General features: G+C 42.3%; 1 protein-coding gene across 1 annotated transcript in view; it reads left to right on the top strand.

The window, feature by feature from the left end:
- Positions 1 to 210: 210 nt before the first annotated feature.
- The window catches only part of LOC308301150 (vesicular inhibitory amino acid transporter-like), a gene marked incomplete at both ends in the record, with an annotated part of 30,965 nt that continues 7,170 nt past the window's right edge, over positions 211 to 24,005 (top strand). Inside the window, 5 exons of the mRNA XM_080745042.1 lie at positions 211 to 311; positions 3,088 to 3,955; positions 19,872 to 20,008; positions 20,918 to 21,044; positions 22,112 to 22,314. Coding sequence (XP_080601168.1) covers positions 211 to 311; positions 3,088 to 3,955; positions 19,872 to 20,008; positions 20,918 to 21,044; positions 22,112 to 22,314 — 1,436 coding nt within the window. The remainder of the gene's footprint in view (positions 312 to 3,087; positions 3,956 to 19,871; positions 20,009 to 20,917; positions 21,045 to 22,111; positions 22,315 to 24,005) is intronic.

The raw sequence follows: 24,005 nt of genomic DNA, 5'->3' as shown, positions 1-24,005 counted from the left end.
CCTGAGCTCACTAAACTTGTCAATCACTTCACCAACCGCACAGTGTCAGTGCGCGTGTGTGCGCTTGTGTGCGTGCGTGTGTGTGTGTGTGTGTGTGTGTGTGTGTGTGTGTGTGTGTGTGCATGCATATGGTGCCAGGGTCAGAATGCCCCCAGACCCTTGGACCTCCAGAGGCAAGAGAGGCTGAATCGTCAGACAGTGAGACTGATGATGGGTTCTCATCTGAGGGCTTGGGGCTCCGGTCGACCCTGGAACGTCTGGTCACTGTGGGGATGGGCTGCAGCGAGGCTGGGAACTGACTGGACAGCAAGGTGAGTCGATTTCTCCCATATTTTTTTACAATTATTATTAACCATTCAAGCCCTATTTTATGATCTGCTCTTTGAAAAAACAAAGATTTACGTTTTTGAAAAAGATTTTAAATATTCACCCATATTGAAATGCCAGTACAGGCTGAAAGTGGTTAATATATTATCTATTATGAATGTAGTTTTTCAGATGCATTTAGCAGATGCTTATCCAGAATGACTTAAAAAGCATCAAATGCAGCGAGACAGTATACTGTCAGTAACTTATACATTCTAAAACGGCTAGTTCCATTCATTGATTCTGATTGGCTGGTTTCCCTTTAATTGCTGTGGTATATGAGACTATAATCCACACCTTGAATCAGTTTATATCAAACCCATGTCCATGATTTTTCATGTTGCTATATTCTAACCGTTTTAGATAAGCAAAAAGCCACGCAAGGCATGTGGTTTCCCTGTATTTTATAACGGCCGAGAGGGTTTGAGACACTTGGCTTCACAACACCTCTCAGCCGTTATAAAATACCAGGTAACCACATGCCTCTTGTGGCGTATTGCTTCAGTTTACAGTTTACAGTTTAGGCATTTAGCAGACGCTTTTAATTTCTAAATAATCAGTCAAGAAAAGGTTCTAAAAACCTAAAAACAAATGCTGACTAGCTTCATGTACTGAGTGTTTCAGTAGTGCTAAGGGTTTAGGTGGAGTCTGAAAAGGTGAGTCTTCAGTCCACGGCGAAAGCTAGCGAGTGAGTCCGTTGTTCTAAGTGCGACAGGGAGTTTGTTCCACAACTTTGGGGCCAGGAGGGCAAACTGTCTCGGACGAGTGGATTTTTGCCCTGGGGTTTTTAAGGCAAAAATCCACTCGTCCGAGACAGTTTGCCCTCCTGGCCCCAAAGTTGTGGAACAAACTCCCTGTCGCACTTATTCTATATGAGTGTACATTCCATATTCTAATACATTTACACTTACAGTATACCCAGTTACATGCACTTATAATCTTTGCCAGGCACAGCAAAGATGTGAGTGAGCCCCCTGCCCACCCCCCCTCTTGAGTGATGTTTTTTCTCGTATTTTATATTCATGCATTTGAGTGAACTCCCCTCTGTGTATTTGCTGACGTCTTCTCGTCCCTCACAAGCCTGGACGTCGTCAACCACACAGTCATTTTGTCATTGTGAATATGAGTGTGGGGACAGCATTGTGTCACTGTCACTGTCCAAACGTTCCAAATACTTGAGGTCACTCTATTCAGATGGAGCCAAGAGATTCTGCATGGGGGAGTGAGGGTCCATTAATCTTAGTTAGCACAGGGAGTTGGTTTGGTTGTGAATCATAGAGCATTTTGTTTCATGATATTTATTATTTATTTGCAGCTTGGAGATGGTAAGCCGTTTCTTTTTTTCTTCCAAAACTTTGGATCCATTCCCTGACAGCTGGAAAGAAATCCTTGACCGCAAAAGTGTTAATTTAATCACTCAAACACATCGTATGTCATTGACGTCCCTCGGCCCCGGGCTCTAGTTATACTCTTTTTGTGCCGCTAAACCAAATAGGCTACATTCGCCTTAAACAGTTGATCTACAAGCTCACGTGTTGTGATGCTTTGTGAGCTTCTAGAATAGATCTACTACAGTATTTTCACAGAATGTATGCCCTGGAATAGGGGAGATAGGGTTCATATGGTTACATGAAGTGTTATTTTCTTGTTAAAATAAATGATACATTTAAATAAATATCTGACGATTTATAATACTCTTATCTATACATAATACCCATCTACATACATGACGTAGATGGGCAAAACATTTTGGAGAGATTTCAGATAGTTCTGATTTCTACAAAACATAGAGAGATGCAATTTTACATTTTTCACATAACTTACTTTACTCCGCTCAGGTTACACAAGATTGATGGCAATATTCCCCCCATGTGCCAAAGGTGTAAGATTACACTTAATCGTAGGTAGTATCTTACACATGTTATGGAGCTGCCCATACTTGGAAGATTACTGGAAGTTCATCATGACCACTGTCTCAGATGTCGTGGAGTTTGAGATACCACATGATCCAAGAATTTGGCTACTGGTTTGTCTTCTCAATGTCAATTTTAACAAAGGGTATTTTGTGTCGCTTGCCAGTACAGACACAATTTATTTTGGTAAATTGAAAAAACTCGCCTTCACAAAGGCATTGGCTGAATGAACTTTCATCGTATTGCACATCGGAATAGATACTGTACAAATGTAAGGAGAAAGCCTGCAATATACAAAAAAAAATCTATATGTCCTCACGGTCTATTTCATTATCTTCTGTTGAATATGATGTTGTCTAAATGTGTCTTTTAGGTTGTTTTTTTTTCTTTTTCAGTATGACTTAAAAAAAGATAGAGAGAGAGACATGATATGTGTACACTGTGCATTGTTAATAAATAATACAATTAAATAAAAGTGATACATTCTGTATTCTGATCATGGCTATAGACTACACAGGATGATTGTTCAGTAACAGTGCTGTCCTCGTCTCTCCAGAATCTTTTGTAAACATAAAATACATTTTCAGTTCGGTTACCACTTACCAGTTTTATCCAAGTGATGAAACAGAAAAATTTAGCAGACAAAATTGGAACTGGAACTGGGTTTGTAGGATTTTCTCTCCTGATTGGATAAAATTGGTATCCCAACTAAAAAAATATATATTTTCTGTTAACTGGACAGATTGGGTGACCCCTGTTACTGAACACTCTATAGCCCCCCCATCAATATCTGATGTCACATTGGCAGGTTCTTTCAGGGGGATGAAGAGACTCTGGTTCTGACCCAGAGAGATGAGCTGAACAGAACCTACGTGGAGGACAACATGCTGCCTCTAAACACCGTTACACCTGTGAGGGCGGCTAATTCAAAGCACACGAAATCCACCACAGCATCAGCTACAGAAGACAAGCGTGTCCTAGTCCAGATGCACGAGCTGAGCATCGGCAAGTCCGGAGCCACCAGGACATCTACCAGTGAAAAGCTACAGTTAGAAAAGCTAACTGCAACCGCGGCAGAGGGCAGACCATCTCCTGGCACAGATCGATTCATCAGCATCTTTGGTCAGGAGAGTCCATCTTCTAAAGAGGCCGTCCGCAGCACCACAGCATCAGCTGTCTCCCTCCAGCACCCCGCTGGGTTCAACCAAACCAGAGGTGACAGCGATGGAACGCCACCCTCCGCTGAGGTCCACCCCATGCAGAGAAGAGGCAGCGGTCTGGCCTTTAACGAGGACAAAGCCAGCCCCGATGAGACCCAAACCGATAAGGAGACAGCATACCGGCGGGCTAGAGAGTTCAGAGAGAGCAGACGGCACCAGACACTGTCAGAGGCGGATCGGGACCACACAGAGAACAAAAAGGCAGCTGTGGGGAGCAGCAGCGGAACCTCCCAGGAGACCCCACGCAGCTCGGCTCCTAGGCTGGCGAGCCGTGAGGAGAGAGCAAAGATGGGGCAGAGGGAGGAGAGAGGATTGGAGGGATCCTCATCCATCCTCTCCACAGACCCACAGGGAGAGGGACCTCCAGGAGGTGCCTGGAGGCCTGACTCTGAAACCAGTCCCGTTCCCACTCTCAGCACCTGGGAGGCAGGCTGGAATGTCACCAACGCCATACAGGTAAGCATGATCACAACACAGGGACGTGCTGGCCATTGGGAAAAGCGGGACAACTCCCGAACGGCCAGTTCATTCCCGGCCGGTCCAGGCCGGCCATTAGGAAAAAAAATAAAAAAAATGACAGCCTTCGTTCCATTTTGGGGGCTGGGCGGCTAACAAACTAAATCGTCCCTGTCGGGCAGAAACCTCGTATCTCCAAGTTTCAAATGTGTACATTTTTTCGCAAAGCCAAAGCCCTGCTTCATCATACAAGGCTGTCGCACAGTTTAAATCATTTTTAAAACGGTTTTGGACGTACAAGGTTTCCACCCGACAATGACGAAATATAACTCATGTAATTGGCCCACTGGCTTGTCACTTGTCATGATCTGAAATGGAAAATCTTTGAGTAGCAGAGATCTCTCTCTATAGCACGCAATGAGGGCCTCTACAACTCTTTTTCCCGGGCTGAATCAGGGGCCCAGCATGTCCCTGATTATCACAACATAAGTAACTGTATATACGCCTGTCTCTGATCCTGTGTCACACGGTCAGGGACAGTGATTATACAGGATTTTCACCTTACAGTTGTAGGGGAAAATAAGCACACATCTTTTGGGCTAGGTGCCAATCTGAGAGTACATAAAAAAAATAAAAAAAAAGATAAGGCCAGCGCACGGATCTGATCTGATCTGATCTTGTCCCGTAGAGTTTGGCCACTGCTACAGTTCACAATTACATCAAGAATGGATCAATGACAGCGTGTTCTGATGGTAGTCATGCTAATAGCTTATTATGCTGTAAACGTTCGTCCAGTTGTCTCTGAAAATTGAATAACGGAGGTGTAATGGACCAGTGTTTCTGTGTCCATAGAGAATACATTATGACATTAGTGCTTCATTATAGCGCGCGTGCGCGCACATGCACACGCACACGCACACGCACACACACACACACACACACACACACACACACACACACACACACACACACACACACACACACACACACATACACACACACACACACACACACACACACACACACACACACACACACACACACACACACACGTTCATATACATAGATTGAAACATACACACATCGCGCACACACGCAAGCGCATACACGCATACACACACACACGCACATACTGTACACAGTACATGCAAATGCATTTCTAGCGGGAATTGCCAGGAGATGTGCATTTACATTAAAAGCATTTGTGTCATGTTTGTGTAAACAAGCTGATTTTGATCATCACCGGTAGTGTTGTTGGCATTAAATCCACATGTAGGATGACATTCTGTACTGTATGCATGTTGGCATATTCCTGGGCTTGTTTATTGATGCTAGTCTGTCTGTCTATGTGCCAGTTTGTTTGTCTGTCTGTCTGTTGTGACAGTTTTCACCAGAGACTGAGGTCCCTGCCAAAACAACTGCTTCTTCTATCTCATAGTTGTGAAAATGTCTTACAGAATACTGATCATCTTACAATTATAAACAGTACTGCAATACCTCTTTGCCGTAATATAACCGCATCTTTCTTCCTCAGATAAAAGGCATTAGATTACAGATTTTAACAATTTACAACTGCAATTGAAACTAATTCACTGTTTTTGCAAACCTTTAGGCTTGAGGCCCAATGAGTCATTTGAGATTTTGTGAAAATAGCTCACAACGCGTTGCATGGGAAACACTGATCTAATTCACTGCAGTACTCTGCCGCTAAAAAGTACCGTAGCAACTGTACTACTGCTTCATGTCAAGCAGCGGCTTCCAATTTAAAGGCTGTAAATTAGATCAGATATAAATGTATAAGTAATCATCCGTCCATCCGTCCTAGTGTACTGTAGAATTGCCTTCATGTTTTTGGTACAGAGAGCAGGGACGTGCTGGGCCCCTGATTCAGCCCGGGAAAAAGAGTTGGAGAGGGCCTCATTGCGTGCTATAGAGAGAGAGAGAGATCTCTCTCTATAGCGCTGCTGCTACTCAAAGATTTGCCATTTCAGATCATGACAAGTGACAAGCCAGTGGACCAATTACTGTACATAAGTTATATTTCGTCGTTGTCGGGTGGAAACCTTGTATGTCCAAAACCGTTTGTTTTGTATTTATCATTTTAAAAATGATTTAAACTAGTGAAAACAGCCGATCTACAAGCACACAACGCCTCGCACCGCGAGGCGTTGTGTGCTTGTAGATCTGCTGTTTTCACTACTTTTGTGCAACGGCCTTGTGTGATGAAGCAGGGCTTTGCTTTGCAAAAAAATGTATATTGTAGTGTATTTGAAACTTGGAGATACAAGGTTTCTGCCCCGACAGTGACGATTTACTTTGTTGGCCGCCCAGCCCCCAAAATGTAACGAAGGCCGACATTTTATTTTGAATTTTTTCCTAATGGCCGGCCTGGACCGGCCGGGAATTGAACCGGCCGTTTGGGAGTTGTCCCGCTTTTCCCAATGGCCAGCACGTCCCTGACAGAGAGAGAGCTGATGATTCTCATCCTTTCAGTGATTGCAAAAGATGCCGAATAAATAATAATATACTAATTCACCAATGAAAACACATTCCCTGGTGATTATGACTTGCTGATTGATGCCAGTATAGCCTCTCTCTGTCTTTGTGCCAGCAGCTTGGTATAATATTTATTAGAGAATGAACTTGCACCAAATCATGTGAGAAAAAAATAGACAGAAAGAAAACAAGCCAGCTCCCTAGGCTATTGTCTAAGATATATTATGAAAATCAGTTTGGATTTCCACCCTGGTTGTTAATGAAGTTGAGTTGTCTCTTCATTACAGATTAGACTGTTGGCGGTTTTGTTTTCTGAGCTTTGGGAGAGAGAGAGTTGGGTCAATGCCACCTACACTAATTGAACAGAAGTGTTGAAAACAAGATTTGTTTATAAAATAAATCTCTTTTAGGTTGATTTTCCAAATAGGCATCTTTAAAATTCAAGACATTTTGGTGCGAGATACTCTGATATTATATTTTTTACTGTTATTTTTTATTTGCTGAATATGACATTTGACCTTGAAATGATTCAATCTTAAAACTCAAACTGAAAAGAATCAGAAGGAATCAGAGGTCATTTTCAAGGTCATAAAGCTCATCATCATCATCAATAAATGTGTTATATAAATAGTCATAGACTACTGTTTTTTATGTATTTATTTATTTAGACATTCATATAAAAGAAATTACAGCTCTGCCAAGAAATTGGCAATTTAAGTCTGTAACTGTCAATAGCCAATCAACAATTTTACAAATACATAATAATCAATTAGTTGACAAATTACTACGCTTATTAGTTGACTAATACATTATTTAGCGTACAGCTATGGGTCTCCACCATAGGCCTCCACTATCAACAATCCACTGTACTGTTGTAGGCTTCAAAAATAGTGGATCTACAAGCTCTCAACGTGTCGCTTGGCAAGTGGCAACGCGTTGAGAGCTTGTAGATCAACTATTTTCACAATTGGTTTGGGGGAGAAAAAGAGAAAATGTTTGAAAATGTTGGCCTATAATGACATTCCCAAAATAGGGATGCCACGTTGTTGAAGGTGATTAGCGAATGAATGGTCGCATACAACAAAAGGCTTGTCTAAATAATAACAGTGTCACATGTAGACAGGCATCGATTGCGATGAAATCTGATTAATCTGCAAAAGCAATTCAGAGTTGGGGACAATTTGCATGAAATAAATACATATTTGAGGTTAAATGTGAACACTAGGGGGTGGCGATTGACATCCACTGAAGCCCCAAATGAAGCCCCTGCCCTGAGGCAGTGATTCTCAGCCTGTGGGTCGGGACCCCCAGGGGGGTCCCCAAGTTATTTTTGGGGGTCCCCAGATGATTAGCTTAATGTGCAATATTGTTTTCTCACTCAACAGTGAACAAACCAACATAAGGTTTAAGTGTATAGAAGGTATCTGCACATTTCTAAAGTGACAATTTAAGGACTATTTAATACCTCTAAAATGACAAATTAATCATTGGCCAAATTGTCAAATATTAGAGGCAGAAATTGTGAAAATAGCCGATCTACATGTATGAGCATGTAGATCTGCTATATTCACATAGAACCGTCGTGTTATACAAAATGTAATGCCTCAACTCCTAGTGCTCGTCAAGGTGGGGGGGGTCCCCTGTCCCCAGTTAAAATATGATTATTTTGGGGGTCACGGACTGAAAAGGTTGAGAACCTCTGCCCTGAGGATTTCATTGCACTTTTCCTTTCCTATGTTGGTCGAGCCTTTTGCTGTTTTCCCTTGCATTTAAATAGTAGAGGTTTTATCTTGTGTTCACCTCCTCTTTTCATTCAAGTAGCCTAATTCATTGCACCTGGTGCTGAACAATTACTGCTGCTGCTTGCAGCCTCGGGTAAAGTGCTGTTTGCATACCGCTCATTTCATAGGCTTCCCTCGGGAGTAAGTTAAAGAAAAGTTTGGGTATGATTACCAAGTAATCACTCACTGTATTACATTGAGCTGAAAGGCAGCCATGTTTACTCTCATTCATAGTGGCTTTTTATTTTTTATTAAATGTCCTCCCCTTCCCCATTATGTTTGCACATACTGAGTGTAGGGGAGGTGAGTTTTGATAATGTTCTTCAATTTCCCCTTTTTTACCTCCGTGCACAGCAGGTGGTATTGTTTACTTTCTTCTCCCTGTATGTTAAATAGATTGGGATTTAAGTTGGTTATTATAATTGTTTTTTTGTTAAGTGCTGATTGTATTGGCCTTCGCCCCTGTTCAGTCACTGTTTGGGCTTCTGATTGCTTTCCCCTGTGCCCTCACATGCATATGGTGGCTATTTCCAGATTAATTACTTTTAGTTCACCTTTTGTTTTATTGTTAAATAACAGGCCAGCGGCTGTAAGCGGTGTGATTATTGTTTTCCATTTTTTCCATCTTTCTGTAGCTGTTGGTGCTGCTGTTTATTCTTGCATAAACAAATCCAAAACAGCCTCACAGACTGCTAATCACAGTTATGTTATTTCTGCTGGGGCGTCATGGACCCCCCCTGGTGGCCATTGTGAATGCCCTTCTTGTTGGGGCATTGCACTGCACATTGACTGGTGGATACTGAGGACCCGGGTGGGGCAGCAGTATCCCTGTGGAGGAGCACATGCACTGACTGTGCTCCATTCCAACATGCTGCCACTCCGACAATAGTCACTGTCACTTCCATAGAGGTTAGTGTTAGGGTTAGGTATAGGGTTAGTGTCGGAATGGGGGGATGTCGGAATGGCAGCATGTCGGAATGGAGACATGTAACCGAGGAGCACAATCAAAAAGCCAGGCAGGCATGGGACAGTCTTTGAAGAGGGACACGTTTCCAGGAAACATTCCCGGCATACAGGCATGAGCAGCACACTATAAGCAGGAGTATACCATACCACGCAAATGCTATCTGCAATAGGTTCTGTCTAGAAAAGAGAACGGCAGTCATGCACAGAAGTTCAATCTGTGCATGACTGTCTTTCTGTTTCCCAGAAGGTGGCATTCCTGTTTCCTGTACCAGAGTCAGTTTTCTCACAGATTTATTTGTTTGGATTTAGCGGATTTAAACCAGAACAGTTCAAATCTGCGGCTGAGCCAATCAAATGAAACTATGAGAAACTGACGCAGAACAGGTCACAGGAATGCCACTTTCTGGAAAAGGTAACTACAGTCATGCACAGACAGAGCTTACATGTTCCATAAAGATTGGGGGAGAGCTGAGTTAAAAGTCCTCACGTTTTGAAGGGCCGTCCAACTTTAAGATCACAAGTGACAGTGAGGTACAAATTATAGGGCTCAGTGTTCCAATTAAGGCTTCTGGTCCAGTGGAGAGAGTTTGGGCAGGCATCTCTGTCACAGCATGCAGTTTCTTTTCTTTTTCTTTTGTCTTTTTTTAAATGAGAGTAGACAATTATTTTATCCCTTTTTCCTCTCCCAATTTAGTCATTATGCAAATCAACCCACCCCACTGCTGTTGTACCTTTACTGCATAGCCTAACTGCCAGTGCCAACACTCCTGATTTTAGCAGGAGACTCCAGATTTTTACCCTGTCTTCTTCTTGCATGGCTCCTGAATTGATCCTAAAATTCTCCAGATTATTTTGGTTTGTAATGGTAAATAAATGGTAAATGGTGTATTCTCTTTTTTTAATAAATATATTTGGGGTATTACTATTTTTGCCTTTATTGATAGTTCAGTAGACAGACCGGAAACAGGGATGCAGCAAAGTTTAAATATTTTGAATATGTTTAAATGTGATTATTTTTTGGGGAGTCAAGGCCTGAAAAGGTTGAGAAGAACTGACTTAGATTGAACCTTCTTACTGAAGACCTCAATGCCCCTGTCCTCCTACCTATACCCTCCTCTCTTTACCCATCAACACCCATTCAAAAGCTGGATAGAAATTCCATACTGTCTTATTGTATTATTATTACTAATAAAGAATAGGCTACATTTTTTTCCACAGTCTACTGTTGGCAGGAATGTCCTACTGGGCTGCAGGCTCACCTGCCATTGAGGAGTCCCCAAATGGAGGACATGATACCTCCATCCTATTCCCCCCCATTCATTCAACAACACTTCGATGCATTATTCCCTGCTGATTATTCCCTGGAGCTGCCACTGAGTTGAGGGGAAGATGGCAGCCACATCTCTGGGTCCAGAGCTTGTGACTGATAATCCATGATGTCCAAGACTGCATGGTGTCGCCAGTTGCACAACACATTGGCTTATTAATATAGGTGCAGCCAAGCAATGTCAGGCAATGCATTTGCCACCGTATTGGCAGCTCTCAGGAGAACAGCAAGTCCAGAGAACCAGGACACCATGACCCATGTCACTCATTCAGAAAAAAAAAACACAAAAACATTCATTCAGTTTATAAGGCCATAATCTGCCATGATGTCACAAAGACAGATTTGGTTAACGCAGGCATCTCCAGAAAATGTTAGCAATGAGCTTACCCACATGCCAGCAGTTTCCCTTGACTCCCAGGACGTGTTGGATGAACAGTCTCAGCGTCCAAGAGATAGTGTTCAGCAGTAGGGCCACAGTTGCCAGGTGCAAACCTAGGGGCTCCCAGCCTCTGCACCGATCCTCTTGGACTGGCCAAGAGCCATGGGTGTGTGGCAGGTGACAGTATTCTCGTATTCAGACGACTGACGGTGGTGCCAAACAGCCATTCCAACATCAGCAAGGTTTCCAAACATGTCCTCCTGCTAGAGTACTCTAAGCCCCATCAGAGTGCCTGGACAGCTGGGAAGAAGAGTATTAAACCCTTGGGTACTACTGGCTACAGCATCAAAGAGGGTACACAATTTAGGTTTGACAGCGTCCCCCTCCTCTTTCTTGGGTCCGTATGACCCGACTTGACCCGACAGAACAGCTTGCTGTCTTAAACTCTGTATTTCTACGTTCCTAGATAAAAATAAAAAATAAAGATGGTGGATTGAGTCCAATGTTTGACTTAAGAGTAAGACGGTTAAAAATAAAGGCACTGCCTTTAAAGATGCTGAACAGATCAGATCTGGCAGTCTGTTATACAGAAAGATGGAGTGGTTCACTTCCAGAGATCTACAAGATGCTCAGTCAATTAATAAACGTAAAATAGAGATAAATCGACACCATCATCCTCATCCTCATCATCATCATCATCATCATATTCATGGTCTCCTTCTTTGTATTCCTCGTTTGTCATTTCTGGCTCCGTCTTTCTTGTTCTACTTCTTCTTCTTGGCCATCCTTCCAGCCAGGGTTTGTTTACCTCCGTAGAGCTTTGTAATTGGGAGCCCAGCCAGGCTGTGTGCTCAGACGAGTCAGCGAGGAATAAGCTGGCAAATAAACAGAGAGCAAGAGAATTACAGAGACTGGGAGAGAGGAAATTAGACAATTTGATGTCAAATTTTCTCCCAAACTCTTTTTCATTTCAGGCAACGACTCACAACAGAGGTCAGAATATGCATATGTTCGACAGACAATGGTTACAAAGGACTCACTTGAAAGTGTGTGATGATGCATTCCCATAGTTGTCGTAGCCAGTTTGTCTTCTTGTTCAGACATCAAAAACACGAGATTTCCATAAAGGCAGCCTCCTCTCCTCTCCTCTCCTCTGCTCTCCTCTTTTTGTTTCTTTTCTTTACAAAGTACCAATTAGTTAAACAAGTCCTGTGCCTCATTATTCCTGTTCCTTTTGTTTTGTTAAAAGTTACACATTCACAGAGGAAAAACAATATTTCTTCAAACAAATTACATATCCTAAATTATCGTGGCATGCACATGTTCAACGTAAAAACAAACTCCATAACTCCGGGAAAAGAAATGATTGTGTTTATAGTGTTCCCAGTAGTCTTGTTTTAAGCATTCCTCTAAACGTTAGGGAGGGACTAGTGGAGAAGAGAGTAATTTTATGTTTGGTTGATCTCAGGTGTTGCGTGCTGAAAATAGCCGATCTACACGCTCACAACGCGCCGCGCTGTGAGCTTGTAGATCTGCTATTTTCAGCACACAAACAAGTGTACAATCAGTCATTACGATGCCATCAAGGCCTGCAAAAATACATTTTAGTCGACTAAATCAACTGTAGATTTAGTCGCCTAAAATCTTATGATATTTAGTCGACTAAAACTAATACTTTTCAGGTGACTAAATTATGACAAACTAATTCAAAATTTGCTGTCAAAACAACACTGCTCTATACCAACCCATTCTCTCGACGCCCTCTCTCTCTCTCTCTCTCTCTCTCTCTCTCTCTCTCTGTCTCTGTCTCTCTCTCTCTCTCTGTCTCTCTCTCTCTCTCTCTCTCTCTCTCTGTCTCTCTCTCTCTGTCTCTCTCTCTGTCTCTCTCTCTCTCTCTCTCTCTCTCTCTCTCTCTCCCTCTCTCTCTCTCTCTCTCTCTCTGTCTCTCTGTCTCTCTGTCTCTGTCTCTCTCTCTCTCTCTCTCTCTCTCTCTCTCTCTGTCTCTGTCTCTCTGTGTGTCTCTCTCTCTCTCTCTCTCTCTCTCTCTCTCTCTCTCTCTCTCTCTGTCTCTGTCAATTCAATTCAATTCAATTCAATAGGCTTTATTGGCATGAAATTGTACAAATGTTGCCAAAGCACAAATACAATTATGACAAACAACAAACAATATAACAATATAAATCAATGAAATTACAGTACATAAAGGAGATTGTGCGGTAAAGTAAACATGGTATACACTATAGTGTCCTTGTCCTACTGGTCCCTTTTCTTGTGACAGGAATTGACATATTTTGCAGCTAAAACTGCACATTCTTTCATTTCTCCCAAAAGGAGTGGCAATTTCTCCCTTTCTGTCATACCTCTGAATTCTGGGCAAATTATTTCAATTTTTGGGAAGAATTCCTCCTAATGTTTGTGTATTTTTTACATTGTGTTAGGAAGTGTAATTCTGTCTCTACAGCTCCCTCATCACAATGACAGCACAGCCTCTCCTCTCTGGGCAGCCAGGTCTGTCTGTGTCTGCCCTTCTCTATCGCCAAGCCGTGATCACTCAGTCTGTACATTGTCAATGTCTTTCTCAGGTTTTTATCAGTTACTGTGCTTAGGTAATCTGCCACAGTGTACTGTCTGTTTAGGGCCAAATATGTTTCTAGTTTGTGTTGTGATTGTGTAAGTTCATTCCAATAATGTATGTATTTATCTTTTTCTTTAGTTATAATTTGGTTAGGTCTAATCTTCTGAGTCTCTGTCTCTGTCTCTCTGTCTCTCTGTCGCTCTCTCTCTCTCTCTCCCTCTCTCTCTCTGTCTCTCTCTCTCTCTGTCTCTCTCTCTCTCTCTCTCTCTCTCTCTCTCTCTCTCTCTCTGTCTCTCTCTCTCTCTCTCTCTCTCCCTCTCTCCCTCTCTCTCTCTCTCTCTCTCTCTCTCTGTCTCTCTGTCTCTCTCTCTCTCTCTCTCTCTCTCTCTCTCTCTCTGAGTGGAAGGAGGCTGCGTGTTGAGCGTTTGTTTGAGAGGTGTTTGCGAGTGTGTTTCTATCTTTTTTCTATCTATCTCTTTATCGACATACTGCATGTGAATAGTGAGTTTATAGTTTTTATTGTTAAAGGTGTAAATCGCCAGGCTTTGGGAGGAGGTGGTGTTTGTGTGTGTTAAGTGTGTGTGCTGCAGCCGACCAGCGCACGCTGGTCGGTGCGCATAAACGGTACACGCGACGCGATTATGGAGTTTGTTAATTTAACAAGAAAGCACGGTGTGAAGATCGCATCAAAGTTTCAGTTCTCAGTAGAGGAGTGTAGTTTGGCGATCGGGAAGGTGGTCGGTAATAGCAGCGTTAAATCCGCGGCACGGATGAATAATGCTGTTGTGATTTTTGTTGACAGTGTTGACAAAGCAAACACGCTGGTGGAGAACGGCATTGTTATAAAGGACACGTTTGTTCCTGTTGCGCCTCTTGCTACTACAGCAAAGAAGGTGATCATTTCTAATGTCCCTCCATTCATTAGAGATGAAGTGTTGACACGGGAATTATCCCGACATGGTAAGATTATTGGCCAAATTAAAAAAGTCCATTCAGGCTGTAAATCTCCTGAATTAAAGCATGTCGTGTCACACAGAAGGCAGTTAAATATGATTCTGCACAAGAGTGGGGATTTGAACTTGGCTTTCAAGCTGAGAATTGATGACTTTGACTATGTGATTTTTGCAACATCTGAACAGATGAAATGTTTTTTTTGCAAATCCAGTGGACACCTAGCCAGGGGTTGTCCAGAAAAGATTAATGCAACAGAGGAAAATATTGAAAGTGGGGAAAAGCAGGGGGAGACAGGAGATGTACAGCAAGACAGTCAAGAGGGTGAGACTGAGACAGGACAGGGGGGGACAGGGGACATGCAACAAGACAGCCAGGTGAGCGAGACAGAACAGAGGGGGACAAGTGACATACAGGGAAACAGCCTTGTGAGTGAAACAAGACAGGAGGAGACAAGTGCTGTTCAGGAGAGTGAGACAGGAAAGGGGGCGAAAAGTGACATGCAGCAGGACAGTCAAGTGAGTGAGAAAGGACAGGAGGAAAATAAAGGTCCGCTTTTTGGCACAGGGATGGTGTTTGGCTCACCTTCTGTGCTTACTGTAAAGCAGAATGTAATCAGCCCTGCAGAAAATGTAATGATGGGAGGGGAAGAAGTTGAAATGGATAATGAAAATGTTGTCTTTAAAATGCCATTAAAAAGGAAAGGCAAAGGTAACAAGGGAAGCTCAAGGGCAAAAAAAGGAATAGCTAGCAAATCCACAACTGAGGCAGCTAAACAGGTAGCGGAGTCTGATTCAAGTGTGTATGCTGCAGACAGCGAGAGTGATTACTCTGATTCCATGACTGCTAGTCAAGAGATGAAGGCAGATTACACTGTTGGAAAAATACAGTTGTTCTTACAGAAAACTAAAAATTTGAGGGGAGTGAAAGTGGAGGACTATTTCTCTGATAGAGAGTGTTTCTCTGAGTCTGTACGACGTCACTTGGGTAACAAAGAGGAAGGAGGCTTTACTAAGCCTGAAGTCGCCAGGTTAAAGAAACTTGTTTCAAGAGTCAGATCAGAGCTAAATGATGGATGTGATGATGATGAATAAGTTTTTACACCCTGTGTACAATAGATTAGTGTTATGTTTTTGTTTGCTTTTATTATTTCTTGCTATGAGTCATTTTAATATCAGTACATTGAATCTAAATGGGGCAAGAGATTTAGCAAAAAGGTCTCTCTTGTATGAATTAATGAAAATTAGGAAAACTGAGGTGATGTTTGTACAGGAGACCCACAGTGACTGCTTAAATGAGTGTGATTGGAAAAGAGAGTGGGAGGGGGAAGTGGTGCTCAGTCACAAGAGCACAACCAGTGGGGGGGTGGGCATTCTTTTTTCGAAAAATTTCACTCCAATTTCTATTGAAATAGAACAGGTTGTGGAGGGTAGGCTGTTGGTGGTGAGAGCAGTTTTTGATTTTTTTAATCTGATGTTCATTAATGTGTACGCTCCTAATACGGGTCCTGAAAGAGTATTATTTTTGCAAACATTAAGCACTAGATTAAGTCAAGTTGATGTTGAGGATCTATTATTTTTGGGTGGAGATTTTAACTCAACAGAAAATGATTGTTATGACAGGAATCATTTGGAACCCCATAGAGCATCACAAAGTGCACTGAAGAAATTGATAGAAACATATGATCTAAATGATGTGTGGAGAAGTTTTAATGGTGACATAAGACAATACACTTGGGCTCATAGTAGGGATAATCTAATTTCTCTTGCTAGGTTGGACCGGTTTTATTGTTTTGATCATCATTTTAACACCTTTAAAAGGTGCAGAATATTTCCTGTTGGTTTTACTGATCACTGTATGGTTGAGTGTGTCGTTTTAATCAGTAACTTAAAACCAAGGAGTGCATATTGGCATTTTAACACCGCTTTACTAAATGATGAACATTTTAAAGATGTTTTTCGTTTCTTTTGGGGAATTTTCAAGGACAGAAAAGAAGACTATAATTCTCTGAGACAGTGGTGGGATTGTGGGAAAGTGGAGATAAGGCAGCTCTGTCAAGAGTACACTCTCAATGTCACACGAGACATCACCAGATCTATAGAAGATCTAGGGATTGAAATAGTGGAACTGCAGTTTCTTGTAGATTCCACTGGAAATCGAGGTCATATTGAGGACCTCAAGGCTAAAAATTCTGCTCTTAGAGACCTACTAGGCACCAAAGCTCAGGGAGCACTGGTCAGATCACGGTTCCAAAGTGCAACGCTAATGGACGCACCATCACAATTCTTTTTTGGCCTTGAGAAGAAGAACGGGCAGAGCAGATTAATTCATGCTTTGCGGTCTGAAGAAGGAGAGGAGCTCAGAGACTCAAAAGACATTCGGAGAAGAGCAGTGGACTTTTACTCTGAGCTTTATTGCAGTGAATATGAGGACAATGATGAACTGTTTGATCAATTCTGTGACAATTTGCCTAAAGTTCCAGAAGATGTCAGCGATGAGCATGGAGTACCGCTGGGGTCAAAAGAACTTCTAACAGCCCTACAGAGCATGGAGGGGGGAAAGTCCCCTGGGATCGACGGCCTCCCAGTGGAGTTCTACAAAGAATTCTGGAGCGAGCTGGGTGAGGAGCTTTTGAATGTTTTCAACGAAAGCTTTAAAGACATGTTGCTACCTTTAAGCTGCAGGAGAGCAGTAATAACTCTGTTGCCAAAGAAAGGAGATCTCCAAGAGATCAAAAATTGGCGGCCTGTATCGCTTCTCTGTACGGACTACAAGATTTTGTCAAAAGCGTTGGCCAACAGACTGAGAGAAGTGATGGACCTTGTTATACATCAAGACCAGACTTATTGCGTGCCTGGTAGGTCCATCCTGGACAATGTGTCCTTAATTCGAGATATTTTGGACATCTCTAGTTCATTGGGCATCAATATTGGTCTAATTTCGCTGGATCAAGAAAAGGCATTCGATAAGATTGAGCTACCTTACCTCTGGAGGACTCTCCAGAGGTTTGGCCTCAGTCCAGGTCTAATAGCCATGATCAGGGTGTTGTATCAAGACATTGAGAGTGTACTCAAAATTAATGGAGGCCTAAGTGCCCCTTTCAAAGTGGGTAGAGGGGTACGTCAGGGCTGCAGTCTTAGTGGAATGCTGTACTCTTTTTCTATTGAACCACTGTTATGCAAAATCAGGAGTAGCATTGAAGGTCTGATTTTAAAAGATTGTAAGAAAAAATATATTGTATCTGCATATGCAGATGATCTAATCATTATGATTAAAAGTAAAGAAGAGATAAAGAGACTAGATGAGATTGTAAAAGAGTTTGGATTATTATCATCTGCTAAAGTCAACTGGGAAAAAAGTGAAGCACTGGCAGTTGGGAGTTGGAAAGAAGGGCTGCCTAGTTTACCAGGGGGGTTGAGATGGAAAAAAGATGGATTAAAATATCTTGGAGTGTATGTTGGAAATGACACCATCATTCAAAAGAACTGGGAAGGTGTTCTAGAGAAGGTAGAAGGAAGGCTTAATAAATGGAAATGGCTAAAACCACAAATGTCCTACAGAGGTAGAGTACTTATTATTAACAACTTAGTGGCTTCTGCTCTATGGCACAGGTTGGCCTGTATGGAGCCACCTAGAGGTTTGGTAAAAAAGGTGCAATCAATTTTAGTGGATTTTTTCTGGGACAAATTACACTGGGTACCACAAAGTGTCTTGTTTCTACCAAAAGAGGAGGGAGGACAAGGTCTGATTCACATAGAGAGTAGAATAGCAGCCTTTAGAATACAGTTTGCACAGCGTTTTCTTACAGGCCCAACAGACGTTGTGTGGCGAGAAGCTGCTAATATCATTTTGCAAAGAACAGCTGGTCTAGGTTTAGACTCCTCTCTTTTTTTAACGGACTGTACTGGATTAAACATGTATGGGTTATCTCCTTTTTATCAAGCAGTTTTTAAATCATGGAACTGTTTTAAATGGAGGTCCTTAGAACCCACGTGTTCCTTACACTGGTTACTTGAAGAGCCCCTCATTAATGGAGCCAAATTAGATATACAGGACAATTCTACACCAGGTTTAAACAAAATGCTTTGTACCTCTGGAGCTGTCAGATTGAGGAACATTGTAGAAATAGCTGGTCCTGATTTGAGCAACGCACAGGCTTTTGCCTCATTTCTGGGGTTGAGGTCTTTACGACAGTCTAAAAAAATTTTGAATTTATGGTTGAAAAGACTGACTAAGGAAGAGGTGGAAATGTTGCAAGAGTACAGTGTGGGGGTAGAGGCTCCTGACGAGGGTGATCCTTTTCCAGAACTGGGTTTTGAGCCAGATCTGGAGGGGGATTCAGGGTCTCCTTTCAATCTTGAAGAATGTAAAGTGATAGACTTATTCACAGCTAAAGGAAAAATGTTGTACAAATGTTGTGTCAAAGCATTGAATAAAACCAAACTGATTGGAAGGGTTGATACTGTATGGAGACAAAAGCTGGAAGTAGACAGTGAGGTGAAACCAGTTTGGAGGGTTTTATATAAACCACCTATCAGAAAAAGAACTGGGGATTTACAGTGGAGGATCCTACACGGTGCCATTGCTGTGAATGAGTATATCGCTAAGATCAATACTACTGTTTCAAGTGAATGTCCCTTTTGCAAAGATAAAGAGACAGTTTTTCATTGTTTTTACGACTGTAAAAGACTTTGTGATCTTTTTATTATGCTGGAAAATGTGTTTATGTGGTTTGGTGAAAAGTGGTCTAAGACTGCTTTTATAATGGGGGCAGGCTACAGAAAAACTGACAGTGTAAAATGGCAACTACTGAATCTGGTTATAGGAGAAGCCAAAATGGCCATTTACAGTAGCAGGAAAAATAGAGTAGAGGATAAGGCAGGGCAAGATGCGCTGCCTATTCTTGTGTCTCTGGTGAAAGCCCGAATTCGCATTGATTTTCTCTTTTTTAAAGGAATGAACAACACTGATGAATTCATTGAAAAGTGGTGTTATAAGGATGCCTTATGTTCTGTGATAGAAGACAATTTAATATTTAACATATTTTTTAAGTAAGTGAATGGACATGTATCTGTGAAAAAAAAAGACTGGATTGTAAAATGTTTTTTGTAATAAAAGTTTTGTTAAAAGTCAAAAGTCTCTCTCTCTCTCTCTCTCTCTCTCTCTCTCTCTCTCTGTCTCTCTCTCTCTCTCTCTCTCTCCCTCTCTCCCTCTCTCTCTCTCTCTCTCTCTCTCTCTGTCTCTCTGTCTCTCTCTCTCTCTCTCTCTCTCTCTCTCTCTCTGTCTCTCTGTCTCTCTGTCTCGGTCTCTCTCTCTGTCTCTCTCTGTCTCTCTCTCTCTCTCTCTCTCTCTCTATGGCTGTCTGGTCTTTGCAGGGTATCTTTGTGTTGGGTCTTCCATATGCGTTGGTCCATTCAAGATATGTGGGTCTGTCTTTGCAGGGTATCTTTGTATTGGGTCTTCCATATGCGTTGGTCCATTCAGGATATGTGGGCCTGCTGGTCTTGGTCCTGTCAGCCTGGCTGTGTAACCACACTGGCCAGCTTCTGGTGTCCTGTCTGTACGAAGAGGAATGCAGGTCCACTTCCTTATTCTATTCTATGTTCTATTCTAGTGGTTCTCAACCTGTGGGTCGGGACCCACATTATTTTGAGGCGTTCCCACATTATTCTGGGGGGGTCACCAGATGATTAACTTAATGTGCAACATTGTTTTCTCACTCAACAGTAATAAACAAACCACCATGAAGTTTAATTGTATAGGGGATACATGCACATTTCTAAAGTGACAATTTAAGGACTTTTTAATACTTCTAAAATGACAAATTAAACATTGGCCAAATTGTCAAATATTAGAGGCAGAAAGGCAGAAAACGCGAGGCGGCGTGAGCATGTAGATCAGCTATTTTCACAATAGAACCGTGTTATACAAAATGTAACGACTCAACTCTTGGTGCTCGTCAGGGTGGGGGGGGGGGTCCCCAGTTGAAATATGATTATTTTGGGGGTCACGGCCTGAAAAGGTTGAGAACCACTGTTCTATTCTGTTCTGTATGTGCCTTCTAAACCAGTAGTTCTTTCAAAAAAATTAAAACATAGCAGATTTTTACTTGTATCTACTATTACTATTACAACGCAAAAATATAAAACGACACAGATGTTTTCCCGGTTTTAATGGGTTGATATCAATGCATGACAGGCAGACACAACATTATAGAACAATATTATGTTCTACTTAATCCTAATTAATCCTTAATAATGCAAGACTATTGTAATCATTGTTTTATTTAAAAGCCATTAACATTGTAATGGATGTACTGTGACATACATGGCTGGTAAGATAGATAGAAAGTTTAGAATATAATGATATCCCCTGCCACAGTTTTATTGATTAAGCACAATATTGAATAATATTGACTGGACCAAAAAGGTTCAAACTGACATTACTATTGTATACTTTTTTTGTTTTGTTTTTTGTTGGCTATCAGTGTTGGTTCCGGGCCGGTGTCGAGGGTTCGAGTCCGACACAGCTACCAGGACATAGCGGAGGCATGCTGCCAGGCACTGTGCCCAAAGTGGGCTGGCCTGGGGGGATGGGTGGTGAATGTGGCTCAGGTAACACACACACACACACACACACACACACACACACACACACACACACACACACACACACACACACACACACACACACATTATAGGACACAAGTGACATAAATGACATAAAATGTACCGGTAGTTAAGATTTACGAATGTACAGATATATATGCAATAACAGGAAGAGTGGGCATCTCCATGTATAATTTTGTAATTGTTTCCGAAATATAAAAGATATAGCCTACATATTTGGAAAATGATCAGAACATGCTTGAATATTCAGTTAAGGCCTAATGTTTCTACAATTGCAAAAGATTGCTACAAAACCTCCAGTCATTTTGGGCATTAACAAGAAGTCGAAAGGGTAAGTTTAGGACTGATAATGATCAAATGTACCCGTATGGGTAACCTTTGGTTACATCTTTACACTGTCAGAGTTAAATGAATTAAAGTGAATAATTTACTAGCAAGACGCCTCAGGGCGACAAGTGAGCGCCACAGTGATATGGACATCAGGGCTGTGGACATTAGGGATGTGGACACATCAGGGACCTCCATATATGGGCATAAAAGGGATTGTTCGTCTGGCATCACAGGGATCTCCATATCTCCATATATGGGCATAAAAGGGATTTGTTCCCCTTGGCATCACAGGGATCTCTCAAACAGGGCATCATTTTTTTTATGACTCAGTGTTTATTTTGTTTTATATTTTTCACATTAACAACGAAACAAAGTACAACTAACAGGGCGTCATTGATATTGACGACATCAGGGAACTCCATATAAAAGGGATTCTGTTAGTGTGACATCACAGTGAAGCCAGAGTGTGATGTCAGAGCGGTAAACCCATTCTGGTAGAGTGGTTACCCTGACATCACAGTGACATCAAAGCATGTCAGATCAGCAAACCCTCAGAAACCCATAAAACTGTGTACAAGTCTACACGTGTACACGGATGCGGCAAGCTGTGACGTTTCTCATAGTAAACTGCACTGTGTGTGTGTGTGTGTGTGTGTGTGTGTGTGTGTGTGTGTGTGTGTGTGTGTGTGTGTGTGTGTGTGTGTACGTGCGTGCATGTGCAGATCATAGAGCTGCTGATGACCTGTACTCTGTACCTGCTGGTGTCCAGCAGTCTGCTGTGGGACAGTCTGTCAGGCATGGCTGTTCCCAGGTCTGTGTGCTCGCTGCTCTCCCTGGCCTGCGTGCTGCCCTGCCTGCTGCTCACTGACCTCAGACCAGTGTCCACACTCAGCCTGCTCTGTTCCCTGCCTCACATGGTCATAAGGTGACATAGTTAACCACGTAAACCCTCAATACTTTGTAGAACTTGACCGTTGGCTCTGTACTTGGTCTGCTCTTTTTTCTTCAACGTAGAGCTACAATCTCACAACTTGGCGCTTTGTGAGCCTGTAGATCTAATATTCTCTGCGCATGTTCCGCCTCCGAATAGGGATTCTATAGGGTTCAAGTGGTTAAAGCATACATGGGCAACTGGCGGCCCGGTGGCCACATGCGGCCCCCACCTTCACTTAATGCGGCCCGCAGGTTAACTCTTTTAGTGCTAAAACCGAATAATTTTGTTTCTTTTTTTTCAATCCAATACAATATTTTTTTGCTATTTTACTTACCCTAAGCTGCTAGTAGCGACGTGGGTGGTCCTGGCTCGTCCATCGTTTTCCAACGAGCCATGCTACATGTTGCGACGATTTATTCCATTGAAAATGGTTTAGAATAAAGTTTAGATCCCCCCCAAAAAAACTCTATTTTTGCAAGACGTATCTGAGGTACAAAAACCGAACAATTTCGGTTCCTTTAGTAAAATGAATTAAATAATCGGAGGCCTCAACAAAGCCCCGGTCTAAATCTTGATCCAAGCCGCCTACCGAGCTCTCTTTCCATCAGCCCGTAATCGGGCAACGTCGCCGAAACGCGCCGCCCAATCCAATACATAGTCACATCTTTAGAGCTCATTTTCTCTGAACTGTGTTCCTAGTGCAGCGGAAAAGTTTTTTTTGCGGCTAAATAGCCTCCGATCGGGCTTCTAAAAAAATAAATAGCCGAACTGTTAGCTCTCTGCCTCCATTTCACGTTCATAACACTGTTTGCAGAAAAAACACAAGCCACTTCTTCGTGGTTAACCGGATGTTACTATGAAGCCTTATGGAGGAATGGCTGGCACTCTAGCGGCACCTTGTGGCCCCTGGCAGTCATCCAGTTAATATTGGAATACTGATATATTATGTCCAATGTATTTGTATTTAAGTTAACATAAGTACATATAAATGCATTTGAAATTAAGTACAAATGTTACTTTTCAGGATTCCAATTAAGAAAATAGCTAAAAATAATCCTGTATTCCAGTTCAAAAATAGAGAAAATAGCAGCTCTATAAGCTATTTTCGCTATTTTTGACTGTACTGTATTATGCATTGTGGCCCTCTGGAGTGAGTGTGAAAATATAGAGTCCCTCTCCATCATCAAAGTTGCCCACCACTGGTTTAAAGCCACAGATATAAAGAGCTGCCTCGTTCGCCTCTGCAGTTAATTGGAGCGATGTACAAAAGTTCTTGTCCGGACTTCCTGGAAAAACTAAGGGAACGCTGTCAGTCAAAGTGACTACTGCCAATCACAGCGCGACTTTTCCGGGACTTATCCAAGGACCACAATTCAATTCAACAGAGCCAGTTCCGATGTTGCGCGGCTCAGCTGTTCTCACAGGCTGCGTACGTAAAGACCCGCCCCCACCTGCCTCTGATTGGCCTGTCAACTTCCCTATGTGTGACGCACGCGGAAGCAATGAAGACGGAAGTGATGAAGATTCCCTTAGTTGCTAAATGCATACGACCCCTAGCCGAAGGAGGTGTCTACCTTTCTGTCTATGGTTAAAGCTATTTTCTACCCGTGGGAACCGAAACCCGGCGTCTCCCACGCGAGCGCCACAACTCTGAGCGAAGACGGAAAGCCTGTGTGGGAAGG

The sequence above is a fragment of the Nannobrachium achirus genome, assembly GCF_963921795.1.
Source record: "Nannobrachium achirus genome assembly, chromosome: 16".
Classification (NCBI taxonomy): Eukaryota; Metazoa; Chordata; class Actinopteri; order Myctophiformes; family Myctophidae; genus Nannobrachium; species Nannobrachium achirus.
Note: the sequence above shows the minus strand (reverse complement) of the source record. Positions and strands in the feature narration are given on the sequence as shown.